The sequence below is a fragment of the Ornithorhynchus anatinus genome, chromosome 2 (assembly GCF_004115215.2).
Source record: "Ornithorhynchus anatinus isolate Pmale09 chromosome 2, mOrnAna1.pri.v4, whole genome shotgun sequence".
Classification (NCBI taxonomy): domain Eukaryota; kingdom Metazoa; phylum Chordata; class Mammalia; order Monotremata; family Ornithorhynchidae; genus Ornithorhynchus; species Ornithorhynchus anatinus.
The window spans coordinates 24,591,326-24,618,739 of NC_041729.1; the positions used below are offsets into that span (position 1 = coordinate 24,591,326).

General features: G+C 47.8%; 1 protein-coding gene across 2 annotated transcripts; it reads left to right on the top strand.

Annotated features, from left to right (window-relative positions):
- Positions 1-927: 927 nt before the first annotated feature.
- HMOX2 (heme oxygenase 2) lies at positions 928-27,330 on the top strand. 2 transcript variants are annotated; one of them, XM_029057232.2, is made up of 6 exons: positions 928-1,041; positions 21,042-21,172; positions 21,424-21,541; positions 24,311-24,802; positions 26,802-26,922; positions 27,012-27,330. In XM_029057232.2, the coding sequence occupies exons 2-6, from the start codon at positions 21,087-21,089 to the stop codon at positions 27,137-27,139; spliced, it is 945 nt and encodes a 314-aa protein (XP_028913065.1). In that variant the 5' UTR covers positions 928-1,041; positions 21,042-21,086; the 3' UTR covers positions 27,140-27,330. The 2 variants fall into 2 exon arrangements, with proteins under 2 accessions (XP_028913065.1, XP_028913073.1); XM_029057240.2 differs by lacking the exon at positions 928-1,041 and adding an exon at positions 11,306-11,396.
- The last annotated feature ends 84 nt before the right edge of the window (positions 27,331-27,414 follow it).

Sequence of the window (27,414 nt, forward strand, 5' to 3'; positions counted from 1 at the left end):
AGCTCTGCCACTTGTCTGTTTGACCTTCAGCAAGTCATGCCACTCAGCTGTAAAATGGGAATTAATGGTGGTATTTGTAAAGCGCTTACTATGTGCAGAGCACTGTTCTAAGCGCTGGGGTGGGTAATCAGGTTGTCTCACGTGAGGCTCCCAGTCTTCATCCCCATTTTACAGATGAGGTCACTGAGGCACAGAGAAGTTAAGGGACTTGCCCACAGTCACACAGCTGACAAGTGGCAGAGCCGGGATTCAAATTACAACTGTGAGCCCCTTGAGGGTCAGAAACTGTGCCCAACCTGATTACCTTATATGTCTCAGTGGAAAGAACCCGGGCTTAGGAGTCAGGGGTCACGGGTTCCAATCCCAGCCCTGCACCTGTCAGCTGTGTGACTTTGGGCAAGTGACAACTTCTCGGTGCCTCAGTTCCCTCATCTGGAAAATGGGGGTGAAGACTGTGGGACAACTTGATTCCCTGTATCTACCCCAGCGCTTAGAACAGTGCTCAGCATATAGTGAGCGCTTAACAAAAACCAACATTATTATTACCCCTAAGCTTAAATGGTGCTCAGCTCATAGTAAGTGCTTAGCAAATTCTATTATCATATCAATATTACTAGCACTGTAATAAGCTCTTGGGGAGGTACAATTTAACAGACTGAACAACTACATTCCTTCCCCTAACGGATTCTGACTCCAGTGCTTGGCCTAGGCTAAGCGCTCCTTTCTGAGACGCCTCACACCTCTCCTTCAGCTGTGCGCTGCCGCCGCTCAGAGCGCGCGCATGCGCGCACACCGCCACCGCAGCCGCGCATGCGCCTGGGGGGGGGCCGCACCGAGGGGGCGGAGCGATACAGCAAAGACGGATGGCCCGGGCCACGCCCCTCATGCATAATAGATAAGCCGGGCTCCGCCCCCCTCGCGCGCGTGCTGCGTCGGCACGTCCGGCCGCTGAAGAAGAGACGGCGCCCGGCGCGCGGCTGAGGCGAAGCGCTCGCTCTGTGAGGGGGAAACTGAGGGGACGACGACGGTCACCGGCAGCGGGTGAGGAGAAAGGGTCGCGCCTCAGCGCGATGGAGGGAGGAAGGGCTGTCCTTCTTGGCCCGTGCCATGGGGTCTCGAGGCGCGCGCGTCGAGTCTCAGGCCGTTTGGGACGGATGGCGGCCCACGGGACCCGCTTCCTCGGGAGGCTCGGGCTCGTCCCTCGGAGCCCCGCAGGCCGTCGCCGGACTCCCGGCAGCCCCCGGGGCCCCTAGCATTGCCTGGGCTCCCAGCAGCCTCTGGGCCCTTAGCATTGCCTGGGCTCCCGGCAGCCCCCGGGGCCCTTAGCATTGCCTGGGCTCCCGGCAGCCCCCGGGGCCCTTAGCATTGCCTGGGCTCCCGGCAGCCCCCGGGGCCCTTAGCATTGCCTGGGCTCCCGGCAGCCTCCGGGCTGGTCCTTGGCCATGGCCAGCCCTGCCTCCTGACACCCATGCTGCCCCTGACCAACTCCCCCCGCTTTTACAGGTTCATTCGTATTTATCATTCATTCAGTCGTATTTATCTAGCGCTTACTGTGTGCAGGGCTCTGTACTAAGCGCTTGGAAAGTACATTTCAGCAACAGAGCCCCTGCCCACAACGGGCTCTCTGTCTAGAAGCAGGGGGGAGACATCAAAACAAGTACCTGACCTATAAAAAACACTCTGCTCGCAGTAAAGGCTCAATAAATGTGAATGAGTCAAAGCGGGATGGGAGGTAAGTCTTAAGCCGGCAGGATTCAGAAGGTTGTTCGTTTAATTGCTTAGTACAGCGCTCTGCACACAGTAAACGTTCAATAAATACGATTGAATGAATTCGGAAGGTTGTTCAGTCGTATTGAGCGCGTACTGTGTGCAGAGCACTGTACAGAGTGCTCGGGAGAGTACAGTATCGTTTTCTATATGTCTTCAGCTGGGGCTAGGAACTTCCTCCCACTCCATATACACCAGAACACTGCTCTCCCCACCTTCAAAGCCTTATTAAGGTCATCTCTCCTCCAAGAGCCTTTCCCTGATGAAGCCCTTTTTTCCCCAGCTTCGCCTCCCTTCTGCATCTGTTTGCTTGGGCTTGTGACCTTTGAGCATCCAGTATTTGCCCTATAGCGCTTTTGTACATATCTTTAAGATGTATTATAATATTTAATTCATTTCTCATCCCTATTTAGCTTGTAAGCTTGTTGTGGGCAGGGAATGTCAGCCGGCTGGTGTATTGTACTCTTCCAAGAGTTTAGTACAGTGATCTGCACATAAGTGCTCATTAAATGCTGCTGATGATGCCGGCTTTGATTCACAGTGAGGACCCCGCTAAGATAGGGTCATGGGGATGTTGATCGTCTGCGGCAACATAGGAGGAGGGTTGAATGTATGGGGAGGAAGAGGTTGGATACCATTTGGACCTTCTTGGTACCTGGGGAGAGAGCTGGTGTGATCTGGTTTTAAAAAAAAAAAAAATAATCCTGGGATATGTGCTTTCTTAACTGCATCCTGTGTGATCCCCTTGCTGCAGTATGCAGCTGTGGTTTTAATCTGGGCGTGTGACTTTGTGGCTGTGCCTGTTATCTTCCCATAACAGAGTGCATGTGAAGCACAGTTTTCAGTACAGATTTGGACGTTGTTCTGTCTGAGCAATGCCAAAACAGATTATACCTCCCCTCAAAAGAGCTGAAGTCTTTTGTTGTGGTGTTATGCCCTTCTGATGGTCCCAGAAAAAGCCGATTCTGCCACAGTGTATGTTTTCACTATACATCTTGGTTAAAATGCCTTTGGGAATGCTCTTCCCACAACGGGAGCCTCTTGGGTCTCAGTAGACTATCGGAAGAAACTGCAAATATATGTACCTTTTGGAATGGGTGAGTACAGTAAAGCAGGTTTTAACCTGAAATATTTACCAAAAAACCCAATCCTTGTGTCAGTAATCCAGATCTCACATAATGGATGTAGTTGGATATTAGTTTTCCAATCACGATATTTAGATTGAAACCATCTAATTAACTTGTTTTGCCAATGAATATGCAGTTTAAATAGCAAAGGTGATTCATGTTTTGCCACATATAGTTTTGGAGGATGTTAAATTTCCACAGGAGATAATCTGGCTTTCTATTCCTAAAAAGAAACTCTCTTGTTAATGTGAGTCTAACAAATGCACACAGTGTCTGGTGGTGTTGATCCTCACTGGTTTTAGTATATTCAGTGTTAGCCAGCTGAAGTCTTACAGAAAAGGATGACCTTCTGAATCCTCCTGGCATTAGACTTTTATCTCCCGTCTCTCTTGTTCTGGCACATAAAGTGCCGCCTCACTCCAGCAGAACATCTTATACGGAAGCTGTGCAGGAATAACTGTGAGCCAAGTAACTGGGAAGCTGAGCTTAGAATGAAGAGGCTTATAGCTCTCTAACATACATGCTGTCATGAAGTCTCCTAAGGTAATTGAAACAAACAGCGAGGTTGTGGGAATTTTATTTTGCAGGGGTGATGGGAGAACCAAAAAAAGGGCTACAGCTTGCTAGTTGATGATGGCTGTTGCACTGCGAGCCTCGTTTGCAGCACAACAAAAGATACTAGTCACCAATTCCTTCATCACCATTCACCTCGTACAAGCCAAACACAGTGAGGGAGGGCTGGGAGGCTGCAATTGGCTCCCAGTTTGCTGAATATTGTAATAATGATGATGGTTTTGTTAAGCGCTTACTATGTGTAGAGCACTGTTCTAAGCACTGGGGTAGATACAGGGTAATCAGGTTGTCCCACATGGGGCTCACTGACTTAATCCCCATTTTACAGATGAGGGAACTGAGGCACAGCGAAGATTGAAATGACTTGCCCAAAGTCACACAGCTGACAAGTGGCGAAGCTGGGATTAGAACCCGTGACCTCTGACTCCCAAGCCCATGCTCTTTCCACTGAGCCACGCTGCTTCTCGCTAAACTGCTGTGGCAGACACGCCAGGTGAGGTGGAGGATAATCAGCTTGGTCGCAGTCCCTGTCCCTCATGGGACTTGGTCTTAAGTAGGAAGGAGAACAGGTACTTGATCCCTATGAGGCACCTGAGGCCCATGAAGTGACTTGCAAGGTCACTCAGCAGGTAAGTGGTAGAGCTGGGGTTAGAACCCAGGCCCGTGTTCTTTCCATTAGGCCATGTCTCTTGGCCACCCTGTCCACCTGCCACCCCATTGCTGGCCACCTTGGACTCGGCAGTGAATGGGGCAGGGATAGGAAGATGGAAAGACTGAAACACCACCCATCCACCAGGGTCATTTGACAGGCCCATAAGCGGGACTAGTGGGAAGGGTCTGCCCAGCTCAAAGAACATTAGCTTGCCTCTACAAAAAATGTGGCTATTCCTGGAAAACTCAGTTCGGAGCAATATCTTTGACTAATAATAATAATAGTATTGGTATTTGTTAAGCGCTTACTATGTGCCGAGCACTGTTCTAAGCATTGGCGTAGATTCAGGGTAATCGGGATGTCCCACGTGAGGCTCACAGTTAATCCCCATTTTACAGATGAGGTAACTGGGGCACAGAGAAGTGAAGTGACTTGCCCACAGTCACACAGCTGACAAGTGGCAGAGTGGGATTTGAACTCATGACCTCTGACTCCCAAGCCCGGGCTCTTTCCACTGAGCCTCGAGAACATGGCTAGTGGAAAGAGCACGGGCCTCTGATCTGGGGACCTGGTTTCTAATCCCAGCTCTGCCATTTTGTTGTGTGACCTTGGGCAAGTCACTTAAATTCTCTGTGCCTCAACTGCACAATTAGGATTCAAGGACACCTGTCCTTCCTACCTGTGCTGTGAGCCCCAGATGGAACTTGATTATCTTCTATCTACTCCAGTACCTACTACAGTGCTAGACACATAGTAATCACTTAAATGCCACTATTATTAAAACAGATCATTGAACGAGGTAGGGCGTGAATAGTAAAGCTGTATGATTGAGGCCTTTGGACTGTCTGTGCTGTTGGCTTTCTTATGAAACTAGTTGATCCCATACCTGGATAACTTGACGCAAGCCACTCAACATGTCAGAGCCTCAGTTCTTCTTCTAAAATGGAAGTATCAAAACAGAGGTACCATGGGAAAGAAAGGCACTAAAAATCACCACCTCACCCACAGATGCCACCTCCAAGCTTAACTTTGTTCATTTTTATGCCGTCAGCCCTGAGATCGTGGTTTCTTAGCTGAGCTGCTGTCATTATAGAGTATATAGAGCCAGCCACCAAACAGACTAGCGTGGACACGGGAGCTTTCCTCTTCCTGACTGGCTTGTGTGTGTGTTTGCGCGTGCGCATTTTCCCTTACGCAGCAGTAGGGATATCTATAGCTTTGCTTCCCCTGGTACTTCTTCAGTGAGAGACACTTGTGCGGAGAGGGAAAACAGCTGGGAAATAGAAGTGAGGTGGTGGGGGAGGACCAAAATCAGTAGGAATCACAGTGAGGTACGCCAGGTGGGGGTGGCATTCTGGGTCCATCCCCTGCCTCCTAAGGGGGACTCCTTCCCCACTCCCTTGCACACCTTTGGTAAGAGCATTTGGGAGACAGTCCCTAGAATACTTCAGATCCATACCTAAGGATAACCCACTAATATAAAGGTTAGGTGCTTTGCCACTTAGGCAGACTCCTGATCCACCAGTCAATCAGTTATGTTTATTGAGTGCTTACTGTGTGCAGAGCACTGTACTAAGTGCTTGGGAGAATGCAGTACAACAGAATTAGCAGGCACATTCCCTGCCCAAAAGGAGCTTACAGCCTAGAGGGGGAAGGCAGACATTAATATGAATAAGTAATTTATAATAATTTAAAAATAGGTATGTGACAAATTACCTTGCCTGTAAACACTCAGGATAGACATACTTAAAGGGCACTTTTTTCAGGTAGTGTTTGCAGACACCTCCGCCCCCCCGGAATATCCGTCTTCTCTTAAGAATCCCTCCCTGAGTAACTGGGAAACTCCCTTGAACAGGGGACACTCCACCTTTGTGTCATCTTTCCTCTCCTCTCCCCATTCTCCTCCTCACCCAATGTGCTTGCACAACAGACCAGTATCTCCCATTCTGAAACAGTTGCCTCTCTGTTAGAGGCAATTGATTTTTCTCTGTCATCAACATCATCAATGGTATTTGAGCACTTATTGTGTGCAGAGCACTAAACTAAGCGCTTAGGAGAGTACAGCAGAGTTGGCAGACATGTTCTGTGCCCATAACTAGCTTACAGTCTACAGGTGAATGACATTAATAGAAATAATTATAACATATAACAAAGATGTGCAGAAGTGATGTGGGGTGAATATCATACACCCAAAGGTCACAGATCCAAGATCATAGATGATGCAGAAGGAAGAGGGAGCTGAAGAAAAGGGGACTTAATCTGGGAAGGACTCTTGGAGGAGATGTGTCCTTAATAAGGCTTTGAAGGTGGTAGTGTAGCATTCAGGGACGGGGAGGGAGTTCCAGGCTAGGGGAAGGATGTGGGAAAGGGGTTGGCAGTCATAGATGAGATCAGGGCATGTGATCTCAGTGAATAAGCGGGCATGTAGTGGGCTGTAGTAGGAGATCAGGGAGGGAAGGTAGGAGGAGGTGAGCTGATGGAGTGAGTACTTTAAAGCCGATGGTAAGGACTTTATGGAGGTGGGTGGGTAACCATTGGAGGTTCTTGAACAGTTGGGACATGTGGACTAAATATTTTTGTAGAAAAATGATCTGTACAGAGTGAAGTAAGGATAGGAGTGGGGAGAGGCAGGGAGGTCAGCAAGGAGGCTGATGCAGTTGTTAAGGTAGGACTTTGAGGACGTGGATTCCTTGCATTGTGTCATCCACAGGGGCATGAAAATCCCAATAGCAAATGGCCAGGGCCAGTTGGAGTCCTGAACTTCAAGCCTCTGTCCTTCTCCCATTGCCCTCTCTTCCCTTTCTCTCCCTCCCTGAGTAGCCCCCAAGATTTCATGTCTATGTAGAAAGCAGAGCCTCTTGAACTTGGAGGGGATTGGTGGCATTAGAACATTGAGCTTCTTCAGGAGCCTCCAGTCCCCAGGGGCACATAAAGCTGCTCCATGCTCTTCTGGCTTAGCGGGGAAGGGAGGAAGCAAGAAAGAATGAGATGAAGACCGAAAGTGGAGTCCCAAAAGCATCTTGATTTCATCTGGACTCCTCAGTTCTAATAATAATTATGGCATTTGTCAAACACTGTACTAAATGCTGGTATAGATGTGATATAAGCAGATCACAGTCTCTGTCCCCAAATGGGCACACAGCCTGACGGAGGGAGAGCAGTTATTTCATCCCCATTTTACAGCTGAGAAGAAACTGAAGAAATTGAGAAGCAGCATGATCTAGTGGAGAGAGCACAGGCCTGGGAGTCAGAAGGACCTGGGTTCTAATCCTGACTCCACCTGTCTGCTGTGTGACCTTGGGCAAGTCACTTCCTTTCCTGTGCTTCAATCTCTTCATCAGTTTAAAAAAATAAATAAGGGTTAAGACTGTGAGCCCTGTGTGGGACAGGAACTGTGTCCAACCTGATTAGCTTGTATCCACCCCAGCTTAGAACAGTGCCTGGCACTCGGTAAATGCTTAGCAGATACCTTTTTGGGGAAAAAAAGGGAAGCTCAATGACCTGCCCGGGGTCCCAGAGCTAGGATCAGAACCAAAATCTCTGAACACCCAGGCTGTGCTCTCTCCACTTGAGACCATGCTGCTTCTGACTTTTCTCAACAACCTCTGCCATTAGTACTAAACTCCCTTTCATTTATTCATTCAATAGTATTTATTGAGCGCTTACTATGTGCAGAGCACTGTACTAAGTGCTTGGAATGGACAATTCGGCAACAGATAGAGACGGTACCTGCCCAATGACGGGCTCACAGTCTAATCGAAGTGGCCTGGCCTCTGATCTCTAAATGTTACAGTTAACTCACATTTGACTCCTTGACTGTCAGGAGGCTCACTGCTTCATCAGTGGTATCTATTGAGCCCTTTCCTTGTATAAAGCACTGTACTAAGGGTAGGGAGACACAATCCCTATCCACAAGAAGTTTATGACTGGAACTGCCTTTGTTGAGAGAGTAATAGCTTCAACGGTAGGGTATGCATTATGATCTAAGCCAGGACTTGATGAGTATTCAATATTGAAGCTTTGATAATTCAGAAAGATGTCTTGTCCTCTTCAGATATACTTGTCCTCAGGAACTACTCTATGCTGAATAACTACCTAACCCATTTACTTGCGAAGTCCCAGCGCAGCGCTAGTTCTTAAATCTGATTTGGCAGTCCTGCTCTCTAGTGGAAGCTGAAGCTACTTTCGCACTCTGCTTCCCCGTCTTGGAATACCGATTTTTTTCTTATAACGCTTTATTGCTTTTATGCAACTCATCCAACAGATCACCCTGTTAGTCTCATTGCACTGGGGTTGTGAGAAATCACAAAAGAGAAAACAAAACCCAGCGAGTGCCTTCCAAAAGCTAACAGCCTTTTAAAGGGGGTGAGGGAAACACTTCTTAGGCAGAGGAGGAGAGAAGCTGTGGTTGTCCACTCAGAGTGATATCATTCATGTGCCACCCTGGGAGGGTGGGACTAGTTCTGCAGAATAATAAGGCATTGTTCTTTGACCTATTACCCTTTACATAGCCTCTCCATAAGGAAGCAAACTCACCCACCCTGAAGCTGGCTTCTCCTTTTTCACTTCCTAAATCTGATTTCATATAAGTGGATACAAAATACATCCCTCATATGCATACATCAAAACAAGGCATTCAAACACAAAACCACATATAGTTTGTGCAGTCTTTCACTCAGAATGGGTGGGGTGGAGGGGAGAACTGTTTACACCAGTGGGGCCCACCCCCATATTTGTGCATTCAGTAGTATTTATTGAGCACTTACTATGTGCAGAGCACTGTACTAAGCGCTTGGAATGTACAGTTCATATTACCCGTTAGTCCCCAGTTGCACTCCACAAATATTCTTGTGTGTGAGAAGTCCAGTGATGCTGGGCAATATTCACCCCTTGGTTAATGCTTTTATGCCACTATTAATAATCAGGGCCAAAATAATAATAGCATTTGTTAAGCACTTACTAGGTGCAGGTGCCCGGTTAGATACTTGTTAATCAGGTAAGGCGATGTCCCTGCCCTACATTGGGAGGGAACCCTTTCCACAAGCCTTGGTGGATTGGCTCTGTTGTTCACTATACTGTCTGTCATAGCTTGGGTGTATCTCCTCTTCTAGCAGGTGTCTAGTTTTCCCAGACCTACCAGGTCCTTCTCAAGGGATTTCTGGCATTTACCTGGCTCTTCTTCTGACTTTCCCTAGTCTCTGGACCTCTGATATTAATAATAACTTAAGGTTGTGGCAGAAAAATATATTCATTATATATATATATATATACACACACATACACACATATGTAAATGTGTGTGTGAATATATGCACAATGGCATCATCTCTGGGTACGAAGGACAACTCTGTGTGTCCCACCGATGGTGACTTTCACCCGCGGGTGTGTTTGGGTAACTGAAAAGGCCAATGTAGAACTGACAATCCCGGCTGTTTTGTGTACACAAAAAGGCTCTCCTTTGTGCAGTTTTGCAGCTGCTGTTTTTTGCTCTTGCCGCCTTATCTCTTGAATGGATATTCAAAGTGAGGAAGTTTATAAAAGAGATTTCAGTATCTGTTTTACTTAAAAATATTTCTGATCACGTGCAGAAGAGATGTAGAGAATGGGGATACACAGATCAAACAGGAGAGAAAGTGATAACCAGACACTGTTTTATATAATCAAAGATTGTTAAAGAAATCAAGATGAAACCCCAGGGCTCTGGTGGGAAAGTGAGAGTTGATTTGGGTAGTTAACCTATATTAAAAAAAATGCTCATAAGTATGAGCTACTCTTTGGTGAAGGGATCTTGGCACGAAAATATCTTCTAGGGTCTCTAGTAACAGTATTGTGATGACGTGTACATTGTGATGTCTCTAAAAACATGCTTTGTAAGCCACTTGCTATCAGTAAATGTTGTGGATTGTTGATCATTTTATTCTTCAGGAAAGAACTTGTTAAATTCAAGACCAAGTGTAAAGCATGTAGCTCATTACTTCAACTTCTCCATGCAGTGCTTTTTAAATATGCAAATCTAAAACCTTAAATTTCAAATGTTTACAAAGGAGCAGGTAACTCTTTCCTGGGCCCCCTGCTTCATTAAAACTAGAAGGCAAGACACTGGCTCTCAGAGCAATAATATTGAAATTTAGGGGAGAATGTACAGTATCTTTCCAAAGTTCGTAATCTTGCTATTGTAGCAGAAAAGCCATCAGAGGTAACAGAAAACAATATGTGCAGGTTAGTTTTGTTTGAGTTGGTGGCTCTTGTGGAAAACAACTTTGCTTAAGATCATACCCCCCGTCTTGTTACTTTGTTGTACTTTGGACTAGACCAAAGTTCATCCTGTTTGTGAAGAGGACTTAAGTTATGTGTTCCGTGGTAACAGTTGCTATTTTATTTTCACTTGGAATAATCCTGGCTGGCGAATTTAAATGACCATCTTATTCACAGAATCACAGAAGCAGCATGGCTTAGTGGAAAGAGCAAGGGTCTGGGAGTCAGAGGACCTGGGTTCTAATCCTGGCTCCGCCAATTTCTGTGTGACTGTGAGCAAGTCACTTAACTTCTCTGTGCCTTAGTTATCCCGTTTTTCCTCCTACTTATGCTTTGAGCCCCATTTGGGATAGGGACTGTATCCAACCTAAGAAGAATGCTTTTACCCTGACACTTAGAACGGTGTTTGAAACACAGTAAGTACTTAAACACCATATAAAAAATCGTGAAACACTTATTTTGAGAAGTGCCCAAATCATTCTTGGAGAAAGATAAAGAAATGACTGTTATTCAAAGACATCTTATGAAGCAGCCAAAATGCATTAAAAAAAATAACAATTGGGATTAATGTTCTCAGAAACTAAGCCCTAGGTTCTGTGGGAAGAAAAATGGGTAAGTAGCCAATTGTTTGACATTTTAGAAACTAATAGTTTTATGCATCTTTTTAGTTGTAATGTAACAAATGCTTTCCTCCTTTCTCAAATTTTGCCCTCTCCTCTGCTTAGAGTAAAAAATGGGGGGGAGGACTCTGTAGGTTTTTTTTTTTTTTTTTTTCCTCTCCGTCTCTTTCTTTGGGTGCCCTGTTCTCATTTCTTCTCCCCACCCACCACAAAAAAACCCCCACACATAGGCCACCTGCTGCTACCTCATGGTTTGGCCACACTACCATAACTACCCTGGGGGTCATAAACCACCCCTATTATGACATCATTTGACTGAGAGAGAACTCTTGCACTCTTCAAAACTTCCAGCCCAGGGGGGAGCCCACAGACTCCTCATCCAGGCCCAGAAGCAGAGTGGAGGTACACTGTTCTTTCTGTTTACCACCCTTAGGATTTCAACCACCCAGTCCTTGCCTACTTATGCTTGGATTGGTAAAGTCAGGATCTACTGGAGGGTAGAATGTGGGGATACTTAATCTGATGGTGAACAAAAGTGAGAACATTTACTATGTATCTCTCTAATCTTCCATTCAGAAGAGGCTTTTTAGGATCCCTTTTTTTTTTAAATGATAACTTTCACCCCTAAATACTATAAATCCTGAATCAGTAAATATCTCTGTAAGTGTGTGATGTATTCAGGTCCCTCTCAGTGATGCAAGTTGCTTAAAGTTGCATTTTCAGAAGGGGAAGTTGTGTTGAAACCTTGCTTCTCAGTGAGAAAGCCCTTTGCCCTTCTGGCACTCATCCTAGTTGAATAGAGGTCCTCTGATTCATCTCAAATCCATTTTGTTGCTGTTGTTTGCAAACTCATGATGCAGAAGTGATTAGTAGCATAGAATAAATGTAAAAGGTGATCTCTCTGTTCCTGGAGTGTTTACAGTCTAATGGATACATAGGAGAGACAAGAATTGAAGCAGAGAAATTGAATTATAAAGAACAATGAGAAAATGAGGTAAATAATAATTGTGGTATTTGTTAAACACAAGGTACCAGACATTGTAGTAAGCGCTAGGGTAGATAGAAGGTAACTGGGACAGTCCCTGTCCCACATAGACCTCACAGTCTTTGTCCCCATTTTCTGGATGAAGGAACTGAGGCCCAGAGAAATTGTGACTTGCCCAAGATCACATAGCAGATAAGTGACGGAGCTGGGATTAGAACCCAGGTCCTTCTGATCCCCAGGCCCATGCTCTATCCACTAAGCTAAACTGCTTCTCTAAGATCTGGGACCCTATGCCCAGGGAGGTGGGAATTGATCAGGGACTGGCTCCTGAGAAGATGGACCTTAGGAGGCCTTGAAGGTGGGGAGGAACATGACTTGATGATTTGATGAGAGCAGAAAATGTCCTGTACTGTCTTCAGGTCCACCAGGTGCATTGTCAATCCATGAGTGGTTTTGTTGGATTATTAATTTCTTTGACTGTAACATGTCATTGAATACTTCAGCTCTGCCTCCACTTGCTTATAATACCAAGTGGCCGACTTTGTTATCTAGAATATTCAACTTGATAGGCAAAATGGCTTTCATTGTCTGACCCGGAGTTGCCAAATAGTGTATGAGAATGTTCTCCAGGCTCTTGGAAACCCTGGTGACATTAACAGCTCACAGAACTCCTGAAATGAACCTGTTGGTTTGGATTTCTAACCAGAGGCCCCCAGTTGATGTAAGAAAAACCTTTAGCCTCCCTCAAGCTGAGATCAACTGCAACCTTAGCCAACAGTAAACAAACCTAATGGAAAGTGCCTGGGTTTGTGCCCAAGGTTCAATTAACACCTGCTATTCTCAGCACCTGTAAGCATTATTGATTAATTGATCATATTTATTGAGCATTTACTGTGTGCAGAGAACTGAATGATGTGCTTGGGAGAGTACAGTATAATCGGTAAATCTGTTCCCTGCCCACAAGGAGCTTACAGTCCTAGAAGGGGAAGACTTACTATAAACTATAGATGTGTACATAAGTACTATGGAGTACAAATCCAGGAACGACAGAAGGGAGAGGGAGTAAGGGAAATGAGGGCTTAGTCGGGGAAGGCCTCGAGGAGCAGTTGTCATGTTACTAAGGCTTTGAAAGTGGGGAGAGTAATGGTGTCAGATGTGGAAGAGAAAGGAGTTTCACAAGGTGAGATGTAGGCAAGGGGTCAGTGGTGAGGTAGATGAGATTGAGGTACAGTGAATAGGTTGGTGAGGGGCAGAGTTAGTTGGGTTGTAGTAGAGTGGTGAGGTAAGAGGGAGCAAAGCAATTGAGTGCTTTAAAGCTGATGGTAAGGATTTTCTGTTTGTGAAGGTGGGTAGGCAACCACTGCAGATTCTTGAAGAGGGGGCAAACATAGAGTGAACTTTTTTTGTGTTTAAAAAAAAAATCCAGGCAGCAGAACAAAGAATGCCCTGGAGTGGGAAGAGGCACTCCCCCTCCCATCCCCTAACTGTAGGGGTACCTCAAGGAACAGTTCTTGATTCCCTTCTGTTCTCCATCTATACTCCCTTGGTGAACTCATTCGCTCCCATGGCTTCAACTATCATCTCTACGCAGATGACACCCAAATCTACGTCTCCTCCAATGTTCTCTCTCTCTTCCTCCAGGTTCGTATCTCCTCCTGCCTTCAGGATATCTCCACCTGGATGTCCTCCCACCACCTAAAGCTCAACATGTCTAAGGCTGAGCTCTTTATCTTCCTTCCCAAACCCTGTTGGCTCCCTGATTTTCCCATCAGTGTGGATGGCACTACCATCTTTCCCATCTCATAAGCCCACAACCTTGGTGTCATCCTTGACTCCGCGCTCTCATTCACCCCACACATCCAATCCGTCACCCAAACCTGCCGGTCTCACCTTCACAACATCGCCAAGATCCGCCCTCTTCTCTGCATCCAAACCACTACCTTGTTGGTACAATCTCTCATTGTATCCCGACTGGATTACTGCATTAGCATCCTCTCTGATTTCCCATCCTCCTGTCTCTCCCCGCTTCAGTTTATACTTCACTCTGCTGCCTGGATTATCTTTTTACAGAAACACTCTGGGCATGTCACCCCTGCCCCCTCCTCAGAAATCTCCAGTAGTTGCCTATCAACCTTCGCATGAAGCAAACACTCCTCATTCTTGGCTTCAAAGCTCTCCATCACTTTGCCTCCTCCTACCTCACCTCCCTTCTCTCCTTCTACAACCCAGCCCGTACACTCTGCTGCTCTGCCGCTCACCTCCTCACTGGACCTTGTTCTCACCTGTCCCTCCATCGACCCCTGGCCCACGTCCAATCTCTGGCCTGGCATGTCCTGCTTTCTCACATCTGCCAAACTAGCTCTCTTCTCCCCTGCCTCTTCAAAGCCCTACTGTATGCTCACCTCCTCCAGGAGGCCTTCCCAGATTGAGCCCCCCTTTTCCTCTACTCCTGCCCTATCCCCTTCCCCACGTCACAGCACTTGTGTATATTTGTACATATTCTATTCATTTTGTTAATGATGTATATATATCTATAATTCTCTTTATTTTGATGCTATTGATGCCTGTCTACTTGTTTTGTTTTGTTGTCTGTCTACCCCTCTAGACGGTGAGCCCATTGTTGGGTTAGGGATTGTCTCTATCTGTTGCTGAATTGTACTTTCCAAGCTCTTAGTACAGTGCTCTGCACCCAGTAAGTGCTCGATAAATACAATTGAATGAAGGAAGGAGGCAGGGCAGTCAGCAGGGAACGGATAGAGTAATCAAGGCAGGCTAGGATAAGTGCTTTAGTGATGTTGGGAAGATAGAACTGGCAGAATTTGACAACTAAATATGTGGGTTGAATGAGACAGTTGAATTGAAGATAATGTCATGGTTTTAGGTTTGAGATGGAGGATAGTGGTGCTGTCTACAGTGATGGGGAAAGTCCTAGGGAGGACAGGGATTGGGTGGGAAGAAGAGCCCATCCAGATGCTCAAATCTCAAAATCACTATTGTGCTAAATGTTCTGAAGTCTCTATTTAAAATCTTCTGTATACTGTTGGCTTTTTACATGCATCTGCTGTTTCATTTTGAGTCTTTCATCTCTTTTTCCTCACCAAAAGATTCCTTCCTACCCCCCCCCCCCCCAATTGAGACTTGATTTCTGGGTGATGGGATTCTACAGACTTGGATCTCCTTATCTCTATTTATATATCTCTTCAAATCTGACACCTGGGGGTTTGAGTTCAAACACCTACTCACTGTACTTTAGTCCCGCAGACCTCTGGCCTGGAACACCCTCCTTCATCTCATCCCCAGACAATTACTCTTCTTACCTTCAAAGCCTTTTAGTTTTTTCGTGGTATTTAAGAACTTATGTGCCAGTCACTGTTCTAAGCACTGGGGTAGATATAAGCTAATCAAGTTGAACCCTGTCCATGTCCTACTTGAGGCTCACAGTCTTAACCCCTATTTTACAGTTGAAGGCACTGAGGCCCAGGAAGGTTGTGACGTGCCCAAGGTCACACAGTAGACAAGGGGCAGAGTTGGGATTTGATACCAGGTCCTTTTGACTCCCAGATCTATGCTCTGTCCACTGGGCCATACTGCTGTGACCTTGGGCAAGTCACTTAACTTCTCTGTGCCTGTTACCTCATCTGTAAAAAATGGGGAGTAAGAGTGTGAGCCCAATGTGGGACAGCAACTGTGTCCAACCTGATTAACTTGTAGAACAGCGCTTGACTCCTAGTAAGTGCTTAATGAGTACCATTAATATTATTAATAAAGGCACATCTCGAAGAGCCCTTTCCTGACAGCCCTGATTTCATCTTCTCCCACTCCTGCATTTCCCTTGCACTTGAATTGGCTCCCTTTATTCACTCCACTCTCAGCCCCAGAGCACTTAGGTTCATATCCGTAACTTATTTATATTAATATCTTGCTCCTCCTTTAGACTGTAAGTTTGTGGGCAGGGAACGGGCCTACTAACTCTGTTACTGTACTCTCCCAAGTTTAGTACACTGCTCTGTGCACAGTAAGTGCTCAGTAAATACTGACTGGTACACCTGGATGGAAGACCTCATTTCAGGCCCGTGACTTGGTGCTTAGATACCCCTGGGCAGGGGGCTCTTGTCTCTGTCTTCCTGGCCTAGCTCTAGTGCTAGCGTAGCAGGATTTGGCATTTTTGAAGAAGGCTGGGAAAAGAGAAAGTCCTTTATCTAGAATTTTATTTCTCTTGATCTTTAAGGAGAAATGAATAGTGCTTGAAATAAAGGGAAAGACTCACACTTTTTTTTCCTGCTGTTTGTACCCTTCCCACTTAAATTTGGAACAACTTGCATATTTTTGGAAGCACCTAGTTTTTCCAGAGACATTGAGGAATCTTAAAAAGCAAAAAAGCAGCATGGTGAAGTGGTTAGAGCATGGGCCTGAGAGTCAGAAGGTCTTGGGTTCTAATGCTAGCCCCCAGTTGTCTGCAATTTGAACAAGTGCAAGGGCGAAGTTTGAACTTCACTTCTCAGTGCCTCAGTTACCTCATCTGTAAATGGGGCTTGAGACTGTGAACCCCACATGGGACAGGGACCGTGTCCAACTCAATTTGCTATATCCACCCCAGCGCTTAGTTCAGTGCCTGGCAAATAGTAAGCACTTAACAAAAGCTATTTTTTTTTTAAAGGCCACATTGCATGTAAGCCTTTCAGACTTCCCACCCTGTGCCTCACTTGTGTGCCGGTTCCTTATATGTGAGAACATGTTGCCTAGTCATTTTTTACTTACTGCCTTAATTTTCCATTTAGACTTCAGAGAAAAATATCGTAACTGGTTCATTCACTTTAGTAGAGGAGAATTTTTTCAAAGCATTCATTCAATCGTCTTTATTGAGCGTTTACTGTGTGCAGAGCACTGTACTAAGCACTTGGGGGAAGACAGTATAACAGTCTTGGTAGACATTTTCCCTGCCCGTGAGGAGCTTACAGTCCAGGTGACGTCTTGGAACCCAAGAACAACATTTACTAATCTATATGCTACATTTAAAGTTATCACTTTAGTGGCTATTTTAGAACAGCAGTTCCCAGGTTCTGATCTAATTCAAGTTTTGAATCTGTTGTTCTGGCACTGACTGCTTCTCCACAAACCTTTGATCCCTAAATTCATCACTTTGTGGAGGTTCAGGTTTGGGGCTTTGTTCCCCAACTAGGATAAAGCATTAATTGGTAGCTCTTAGAGGCATCCTAGCTTATTAAATGAAAGTGATCTTCAGTTATATCAGAGTTGGTGCCATGGAAAGAGTATGGCCCTGGGTTCTAATCTTGACCCTGCCATTTGCCTGCTGTGCCCTTGGGCAAGTCACTCTACTTCTCTGTGGCTCAATTTCCTCATTTAGAAAATGGGGATTCAGTACCTGTTCTCCTTCTCACTTAGACCCTGAACCTGATGAGGGATAGGGATTATGTCTGACCTGATTATCCGGCATCTACCAAGTGCTTAACAAATACCACAACTGTTCAGATTTTGGGCAGCAGGATGAGTTGAACCTTAAGAACTCTTTCATCCTTGGGATTGAATACTCTGCACCACCAAATGCCCCAAACTCCATTCCAAACTGGTTAAATGCATTTTAAAAACTCACAAGCTACTAGCTTAATTGTCTAGGTCTCCACGTGTGTGAGACTTGGCGACTAGATGTTCAACTAATGTTTGGTGAATGAACTGGATCTAATCCCCCAAGCCACAATTTACCAGCTGCTCGCTCTAAACTGTTACTCTGGGGCTTTAGTTGAGGAACTGTTTGTCTTTATTATATTTACTCCCCTTCTAAAGGGGTATCCATTATTTAGCTGGGCCTTTTGCCGCACATACCTTGAAACAAACCGGTTCCTGGAGGGGCAAGAGGCACCTACCTCTCAGCAAGAGACTGACCTCTTTTAACTGTGTGACATCTGGGGAAAATAAGTTGAAATTTATTCCTTAAAGGCAGATGTGAGAGTCTGGGGACTCTTCTGCCAGAGTTTTCTGAACACACCATCTCCCAAAGCCCCTTAGCAGCCTTTTGAGATGCTCAAGACACTTGCCAACCTCTCACTCCCATTTCTGCCCAAGTAAACGCCTGTAAATTTTTAATTGGATTCTCTCATGCTGATTAACCCCTCTCTTGATGGTCTCTGTGGCTTCTAAAGTTAATTTGACAATTTAGCCATTTTTTGGCATGGGTGAAAATATCTTCTGATTATCACTAGGGATTGAGAACTCTTCTGGTTTAGCCACCAAATTGGACTAGGGGGTTGTCAGTTCCTATTTTAGCCAGTTTCTTACTGAAGCAGAACATTTGGTGGCTATTTGAGGGTGTAGGGGGGGCTTTTAGCTTTTATTGTGACACCTCTGAAAATCTAAATTAAATCTACTAGTTCCCCTCTAGCCTTGTACTGGAGTTCTTTGAAGAGGTCAGTAAACAGGAGCTTAGCCAGGAGCAAATAGTGTCTCCTGGCCTGGAAAGGTATAAAGGGAAACCCATCTAGTTGGATGGAGATGGGAACATTGCTGTTTCTCTGGAACAGCACCAGAGCAGCCGTCTGCTGAAACCAGTGATCAAATTAAACCAACAGAAGGAGTGGTGAGAAGGAAGATTTTGTAAACAAGGATCTCGGGTGACATCGGCCTAGGTCAGGAAGTAAAAGTGATGTAAAAGAGAACATTGGTAGATAAGGGAGAGTTCCAGGAAGGCATTTGGTAAATATCAAAATATTAAGAGTGGTGGACTAAACCTCTCTCAGCTCCTTGACTCAGGGTAATAACTGGCTTCCCAATTTCACAGAGTCAAAACGATTTCCTTTGTAATGGCTGATGTTTCTGAGAAGGAAGGGAGAAGTGATTCTGAAGTGCCAATTTAGTTGCACAGCAAAAGGGGAATTAACTTCCAGGACCTCTTCTTTCCTGCCTTCCATCCCACTTAAGAACTGGTGATATCATCCTTTCCAGGTGTTGGTGTCACTTTCTTTTTAAAGTTGGTGGCTGACCAAGCCATGCCTGAGGCTTCTAGGTGGCCAGCCCTAAGATTTAAAGAACCTGATGATGATCCAGTGACGATCCTGGCATAGCTCAGTGAGGGCAGTTGGGTCCCTTGCCTCTGGGGAGCGGAAAGTGGTTGGGGTTTGTGTGCAGGGAAGGAAGGGACCCAGTGGAAGAGGAGCAGGAAGTTCTAATTAGGCAAACCCAAGTTAGGCTTGGGGAAGGGGAGAAAAAGAAGGGAAAGTTTACAGAGATAATATCTCCCTGGCTCCCCAAATCATAGGCCTCTTTGGCACTGCCTGACTCCTGCCCAACACATTCTCCAGTGCATCAGTGGTACTTATTGTGTGCTTACTGTGTGCAGAGCACTGTTCTAAGTGCTTGGGAGAGATCAGTGCAACAGAGTTGGTAGACATGTTTCCTACCCATCAGGAGTTTGCAGTCCAGAGAAGAGCTTATAGGACTGGGGAGGGGAAGCTGGGTTGTGAAAGCTAATATCGTCCAATGGTGTGAAAAAAGATCCTATCAAGTCATCCCCATCCATCACCGCCCCCACCGCCAAATGAATGCTTTCATCCAGCAGTGGTGTTCAAGTCTTAGTAAGAACTGTTTTGAATTGATTTATCTAGAATGGGGAAGTTCTAACTCTCTCTCCACCTACCATACTCCCGATGGCTTTTAAGGCGACTGAAAAATAATTATGGCATTTATTAAGCGCTTACTATGTGCAAAGCATAGTTCTAAATGCTGGGGAAGATACAAAGTGATCAGGTTGTCCCAGGTGGGACTCCCAGGCCTCATCCCCATTTTACAGATGAGGTAATTGAGGCCCAGATAAGTGACTTGCCCAAAGTCACACAGCTGACAAATAGAGAAGCAGCGTGGCTTAGTGGAAAGAGCACGGGCTTGGGAGTCAGAGGTCGTGGGTTCTAATCCCGGCTCCGCCACTTGTCTGCTGTGTGACCTTGGGCAAGTCACTTAACTTATCTGGGCCTTAGTTACCTCATATGTAAAAATGGGGATTAAAAAATGTGAGCCCCACAAGGGACAATCTGATTACCCTGTATCTGCCCCAGCGCTTAGAACAGTGCTCTGCACATAGTAAGTGCTTAACAAATACCATAATTATTATTATTATTATGATTAAGTGGCTGAACCGGGATTTGAACCCATGGCCTAAGACTCCCAAGCCCGTGCTCTTTCCATTGAGCCATGCTACTTCTCACTGAACTGTGGCTAGGCTCTATAGTGCAGTTTGCATTTCCCTCCTCTACTCGAGTAACAAGGTGGCTTCTGCTCAGTCTCCAACTGTCAAATTTGAATCAGAAACCTGGAAATAGACACAGTGTTCCATAGGGGAGGCACTTTAAATGGAAAGATCGAGGCTTTGCCCGTGGCTGTCTCAAACAGCACTAACACCATCTCCGTTTGTGAGACTCTTCAGTGACAGTCACAGACTTACACCCAGTTGCTTTTTAATGTGAGGATCGTGATCTGGCAAAATCAGGTATTAAGGAAAACTCATGGTGGAATCTGTCGCACGGGGAATACAACAGGCAGGCCTTGTCTGAAGAACATTCCCAAACGTGCAGGGTGAAGAATCGTGTCCCAACAGAACTGAGTGTATATAAATGAGTCTGGTGAGGATATTGTCAGAAGCCTGGACTGCCTGAGATAGCACTGAATTAGATGCTGCTGCATATGGTCTCATTATCTGTCACAGCTAAGCCATTCTCCCCAGATGGGGCTGAGAATTGAAAATCCTTTTTAGAACCCAGCAGGGAAATGTGTGTCTGTGTGTGTGTGTGTTTGGGGGGGGGGGGGGGGGGTGGAGGAGGAGGGAGCTTCTGAGGATCACTCTCCTGGAAGATTTAACCTATTAGAAACACTTATTTCAGTGCAATTTGTGACTTAACTGAGAACCACAGTGCAGTTCTGGTGCATTCCTTCATAGGCACTCAAACTGAATTCTGACAGCGGCTGATCTGGAGATATTTCACCTTCTTCCTCACTTTCTGTCTCCTTCCCTCTGAGGTCTTGGAGTGGCCATACCGACCTCTCGTGTTTCTCTGCAGGACCAGAAGGGAGCAAGCAACTTGAAGGAAGCTTCCTAAGGAACAATGGCATCTGACTTGGAGACTTCAGAGCAGCTGGATGAAGCGGAAAAAAACAGCTATGGAGAACCTGAACAGGAAAACCATACCAGGTGAGCTCTACATATTCTTTCTTCCCAGCTTGGTGTTCCTCAGAGAGGCATCTAAGAGCCCTGGGGAAAGAATATAGGGATGGGAATCACGTAGCTCCCAGCCCCCAGAGGGTGAACAGTCTAAAAAAATAAAGGGAGGGAAGGGTTTGGTGACAGACTTAAAACACTTGGTTTGGGTCAGCTTTACCGCTCCTTCCCAACTCCCTTCCGGCCTAGCAAACCGTATACTGCTTATGTTTCTCTCCTTTTAGCCCCACCGATCTCTCAGAGCTCCTTAAGGAAGGGACCAAGGAATCCCACGACCGGGCAGAAAACACCCAATTTGTCAAGGACTTCTTGAAGGGCCACATCAATAAGGAGCTCTTTAAGGTTTGCATCCTGCTTCTTGAGTGGTGGTGGTTGGCAGGGGTGGGGGGTGTCATCTCCGGGACCCCCTCAGCCTGGGAGAAGCCGCCTCGAGGCTTCCCGTGGGGTGGGAATAATAGATAAATGTCAAGCACTGGGGTTGGTACAGGGTAACCAGGTCAGTCACGGTGTCTGTCCCACGTGAGGCACACAGTCTAAGGAGGGGATGGAGGGAGAAGAGAGATTTCACCTCAGATCAGTCATGGTCTCTGTCCCAAGTGGGGCACAGAGTCTAAGGAAGGGGTGGGTGGAGGGAGAAGAGAGATTTCACCCCCAACCTGCCAATGAGGAAGCTGAGGCACAGAAAAATGAAGTGACTTGCCCAAGGTCACAGTAGGCAAGAAGGAATGATTCCTGACTCAGGATGTGACTAGCTTGGTGGGCATCCAGCTGTATGATAGGCTGGGACTCTGGACTGCCTCTGCATGAGCCCCCGGCCAGCTGCCCTCTGAAGGAAGGCTGACAGCTCTGTGGCCGTCATCCCTATCACTAAGCTATGTGACGAACCTCATGACTCGGGGACAGAGGGACAAAGTGGTCTCCGGCTGCAGCAGCACAAGACACTAAAGCAGCATGGACTCGTGGGTAGAGCACGGGCCTGGGAGTCAGAAGGGCCTGGGTTCTAATCCCTGCTCTGCCACACATCTGCTATAAAATATGTAAAACTGGAATTAAGATTGTGAGACCTAGGGGGGACAGGGACTTTGTCCAACCTAGTTAGCTTGTATCCACCCCAGCTCTTAGTACAGTGCCTGGCACATAGTAAATGCTTAGCAAATACTATAAAACAAAAAAAAACTGATTTAGGAAAGAGGCAGGAGAGCTAGGAGGAGACCTGGATGCTCCCATCTGTAAAGAAAGAAGACTGCTCACTTGAACTTGCAGAAAGAACCAGTGTCCATTCTGTATCAGCATAAATGGTCCTCTTCTGCCCCCCCAAATTGGCAAAACAGAGACTGCACTGTGAAAGTTGTGCCCGATAAGTGGAGGATATAGGTGTAGGGGAGAGGGATCCAGCTTTTGAGATCCTCTGCTCTCCCTCTTCATTCAATCGTATTCATTCATTCAGTTGTATTTACTGAGGCCCTTCTTGCAGTCCTGCCCCAAGCTTAATTGCTCCTGCCCACACACTGGCTCAGTGCCGGAGGGTGGCGTGTTTTCAGGAAGCTTCTACACAAGATATTTTGTTTTGAATCCCTGAGCCCTACTAGTTGGCCTTCTAGAATATAAACTCCTTTTCATTCATTCATTCAGTAGTATTTATTGAGTGCTTACTATTTTGCTACATATGGTCCACTTGGAATGTACAAATTGGTAACAGAGGCAGTCCCTGCCCTTTGACAGGCTTACAGTCTAATCGGGGGAGACAGACAGACAAGAACAGTGGCAATAAATAGTCAAGGGGAAGAACATCTCATTAAAACTACAGCAAATAAATAGAATCAAAGTGATGTACATCTCATTAACAAAATAAATAGGGTAATGAAGATATATACAGTTGAGTGGATGAGTACGGTGCTGAGAGCATGGGACGGGAGAGGGGGAGGAGCAGAGGGAAAGGGGGGAGAAGAGGGTTTAGCTGCAGAGAGGTGGGGGGGGTAGAGGGAGCAGAGGGAAAAGGGGAGCTCAGTCTGGGAAGGCCTCCTGGAGGAGGTGAGCTCTAGGGTTTTGAAGAGGGGAAGAGAATTAGTTTGGCGGAGGTGAGGAGGGAGGGCATTCTGGGACCGCGGGAGGACATGGCCCAGGGGTCAACGGCGGGATAGGCGAGAACGGGGGACGGTGAGGAGGTGGGCGGCAGAGGAGCGGAGTGTGCGGGGTGGGCGGTAGAAAAAGAGAAGGGAGGAGAAGTAGGAAGGGGCAAGGTGATGGAGAGCCTTGAAGCCTAGAATGAGAAGTTTGTTTTGTGTGGAGGTTGATAATCAACCACTGGAGGTTTTTAAGAAGGGGAGTGACATGCCCAGAGCGTTTCTGCAGGAAGATGAGCTGGGCAGCGGAGTGAAGAATAGAGTGGGGAGATGTCTACCAACTCTGATATTCTTCCCAAGAGCTTAGTACAATGCTCTGCACGCAGGAAGTGCTCAAGAAATATAAGTGATTGATTGAGATCCATCCTGGGCTGAATCTTAGCAAAACCCTGAGGTCCCGTCTCCTCCCTCCCCCAGGCCCAGGGGACTCCTTGCCTGAGAATATAAGCAAGGCCGCAGTGGGTGGTAGAAGTAATATAGTCATAGTATTTATTAAGTGCTTACTCTGTGCCGAGCACCGTGAGAGAATCTGCAGGTGGGAACTCGGCAGGGGTGCGACCACTGACCCATCCAGCCCGATACTGGAAGAATAGTGTAGAGGCTGTTTTCCGAACCTTCCAACTTTCCCCTCTGGTAACCCATTGTGGGCACCAGTACCCGTGACTCTCTCCACATTCCGAACCTCGTCACACTTCCCCTCCTGAGTGTATACCGCACACCCACAGTGCAAAGAAATGCTTCCCATCCTTTGGCTCTGAACCTATGACCTCCAACCTCCCCCCTGGTCCTGATGTTGTTGAACACAATTCTGGGTTTTGAGCCCCTCACTTCAGTCATCCCGTTTAGCCTGAAAAGTTCCGGTCTCCATCCGGTCTACACGAGCCGTGTCCCAGCTTGGTGGCCCTCTCTGTTCCTTAGCTATAGCCCGGGAACCCTTACTCTTTCCCTACTCCCTCTCACTTCATCCCTCTCCCCTCTCCTGGCGCAGCTGGCCACTACTGCACTTTACTTCACATACTCTGCTCTGGAGGAGGAGATGGATCGCAATAAGGACCACCCGGCCTTTGCTCCGTTATACTTCCCCATGGAACTCCACCGGAAGGAGGCCCTGATCAAGGACATGGAGTATTTCTATGGGGAAGGTTGGAAGGATCAGGTCCAGTGCTCAGAGGCCACCCGCACTTACGTGGAGCGGATCCACTACGTCGGCCAGAACGAGCCCGAGCTCCTGGTGGCTCATGCCTATACCCGCTACATGGGGGACCTGTCTGGGGGCCAGGTGCTGAAGAAGGTAGCCCAGCGGGCACTGAAGCTGCCTAACACCGGGGAAGGGACCCAATTCTACCTGTTTGAGAATGTCACCAACGCCCAGCAGTTCAAGCAGTTCTACCGGGCCAGGATGAATGCCCTGGACTTGGACCGAAAGACCAAAGACAAGATCGTGGAGGAGGCCAACAAAGCCTTTGAGTACAATATGCAGGTACTGCTGGTTGCGGGGAGGATGGGGCTTGATGGAGAGGAGAGATGAGGGAACCCCAGGCTGCTGGTTTTATGGTATTCGTTCAGCGCTTAGTATGTGTCAAGCGATGTTATAAGCGCTGGCCACTGTTCTCTGGGTGTCCGCGTGCTCAGAGATGGAGGGAGCCAGTTACCCAGGAAAGCGGGGGATCACCCGGCTCCGTGACTAACTGCGGGCACGGGGAGACTGGGAAATGGAGCTGATCACTGGGGGTGGGTCACGACCTGGACTGTCAGCCCGACTGCGCATCCTAGTGCAGGGCGTGTGGCAGAGAGGCGGGACTCATCATGGGTCTCGACCCCGGAACGGGCCAGCCTGGATTGACCGTTGAAATGTCAGTTGTCCAGCACCCAGAAACTGCTCCCCGTGGTGTCCTGGCCATCGGAGAGCTGGGAAGAGCGATGTGACTTTCTCACACTTTGCTCAAGGAGTGGCAGTTAAGCCAGCAAAGCTCTGTCGGGCCCAAAGGGGAGGAGATCACTTCTGGTTGGTGCCAGGACTGGTTTCCTGAACAGGCCTACCCCCTGGGGCCAGAGTGTGGGTTTTGGTCTCCGAATGGGCATGTGGCCGCTCCAGGGAGTGAACGGGAGGGACGGGGTGTTGTGGTACTCCATGACATCCCAGTCTCTGAGGTGCCAGGGGCTCTTGCCGGGGCTGGGTTGGAGGACAAGTCCGTCCTTTCAAGTACCCTCCAAGGTGAGGGGCCCTTCTGACCTCCCCTGCTCTAGGACAGCGCCCGTGAAGCTTCCAGACAGGCTGGACCCGAGCTGGTGGGGCCAGGGCGGAACCAAATCCATCTGGGTTTGAGCGAGCTTGGATCGCTTTCCCCTCTTTTCTTTCTCCTGCAGAGAGGAAGGGAGGGGTGGAAGATGTGCTTAAACGAAGCCCAGACAAAAAGATGAACACTGAGGTTACATGTGTAGTCAGAGCCTGGGAACAACCCCCGACACACACACGACCCTGAGGTTGGGGCCTGTTGGAGTGGGGCTTTTAGGTCCCTGAAGGGTGGGATCTCTGAACGGTCCTTCCTCCTCCTGGGAGAATGAAGCCCTGACCTCCAGCCGGGAGGGCCTCTAACGGAAATGACTGCAGCTAGGAGAGACTCGGCCAAGGCCGCCACTGTTCCCTGCCTCCTCGGGCCCATTCCTGCTGCTGGGTTACACCAGAGGAGATGCTGCTGCTCCAAGGAGGGAATCACTTGGAACTGCCAGCGGACAGGGAGACAGTCACACATTCAGTCAGATGCACCACATTTCAGAGAGAAGGCACGCCACTTATCTTCAGTTGTAGTGGAGGTGACCTAGTTTGTTCTCCGCCTTTTTTAGGACACCCCGGCTTCCGGCTGGTCTGAGGAGATATTTCTCCTTAGGTGGATGGCACGTGAGGGGTCTCCATAGCTGTTGTGGCCCCCAGCTGGGTTCCTCAGGGAGCCAGCAGGGAATTATTGGGGCAAGGGCCTTGTCCAGGGTAGGGCCAGAAGAGGTGCTTTGCCTGGCATCTCCAAGCTAGTGGGAGCTCTGGAAAGCTATGGCTAGGAGGGGTGGATGAGTCGTCCCTGGGGCTCAGGTCTCTGGGTGGCTTCCTCCCACCTCCCAATGCTCTCTGAAGAGCCTTTGCTGGAAGACGTGGGAAGTAGCAGGGTGCAGGGCGTGGCATTCTCTTTTGGGGGGTGGGCAGGGCACCAACAGGTGGGAAGTGAGACAAGAGCCCTTCTCTTCTCCCACTTTCCCTCCTATCTCATAGGATCTCAATCTCTGGGCCAGTTTTCGTCTCCCTCATTCTCTCCTCTTGCCTCCTGGGTCAGAGCAGCTCTTCCTGGGATCTTTTCCAGACCCCGCCACCAATCCGCCGTGGTGCCGACGCTCGCCACTACTTTCCCTTGCTGCCACCCCTCCCGGTCCCTCATCGGGGGGGTGGCCCCACCTAACGAAGGGGCTCAGCTAGACCTCTGACCCTCCAGGTATTCAACGAACTGGACAAGATTGGCTCCTCGTTGACTGAAGAAGCCCAGGATGGAGAGGTCCCAGTGCACGATGGGAAAGGTGACTTGAGCAAGTGCCCCTACTATGCTGCCAAACTAGGTGAGTATCGTCCTTCCCGCTCCCCGACCGCGTTGGTCTCCGCCATCCCGAAACCTCCAAGGTGACTCCTGTCGCCCTTGCCCCTACAGGTGCCGGCGAGGGCAGTGGCTGCCCCTTTCACCAGGCCGTGGCTCTACTGAGGCAGCCCAGCCTGCAGCTTGTGCTCGCTGCCTGCGTGGCCTTGGCCGCCGGACTCGTGGCCTGGTACATCCTGTGAAGGAAGCCCCTGACCGGCCTCCTCGGGGAGCGAGCCCAGGCATCAGATCCATCCCTGCCTGTCCGTCCCCCACTCCGTTCCCTGGATCCATAACTAACCCACCACCTCAGGTGTGTGTGTGTGTGTGTGGTTTTTTTTTTTTAAATGCTGGGTTTGAGGAGTCACCAATAAAAACCAGATGCTAAAACCAATACCACCAGTCTGCTCTCTGCACTAGGAGTCTAAACCCAGTGAACCCGGGCGAGCGCTTCCACACTCTCGTGCGGGTAGCCGTG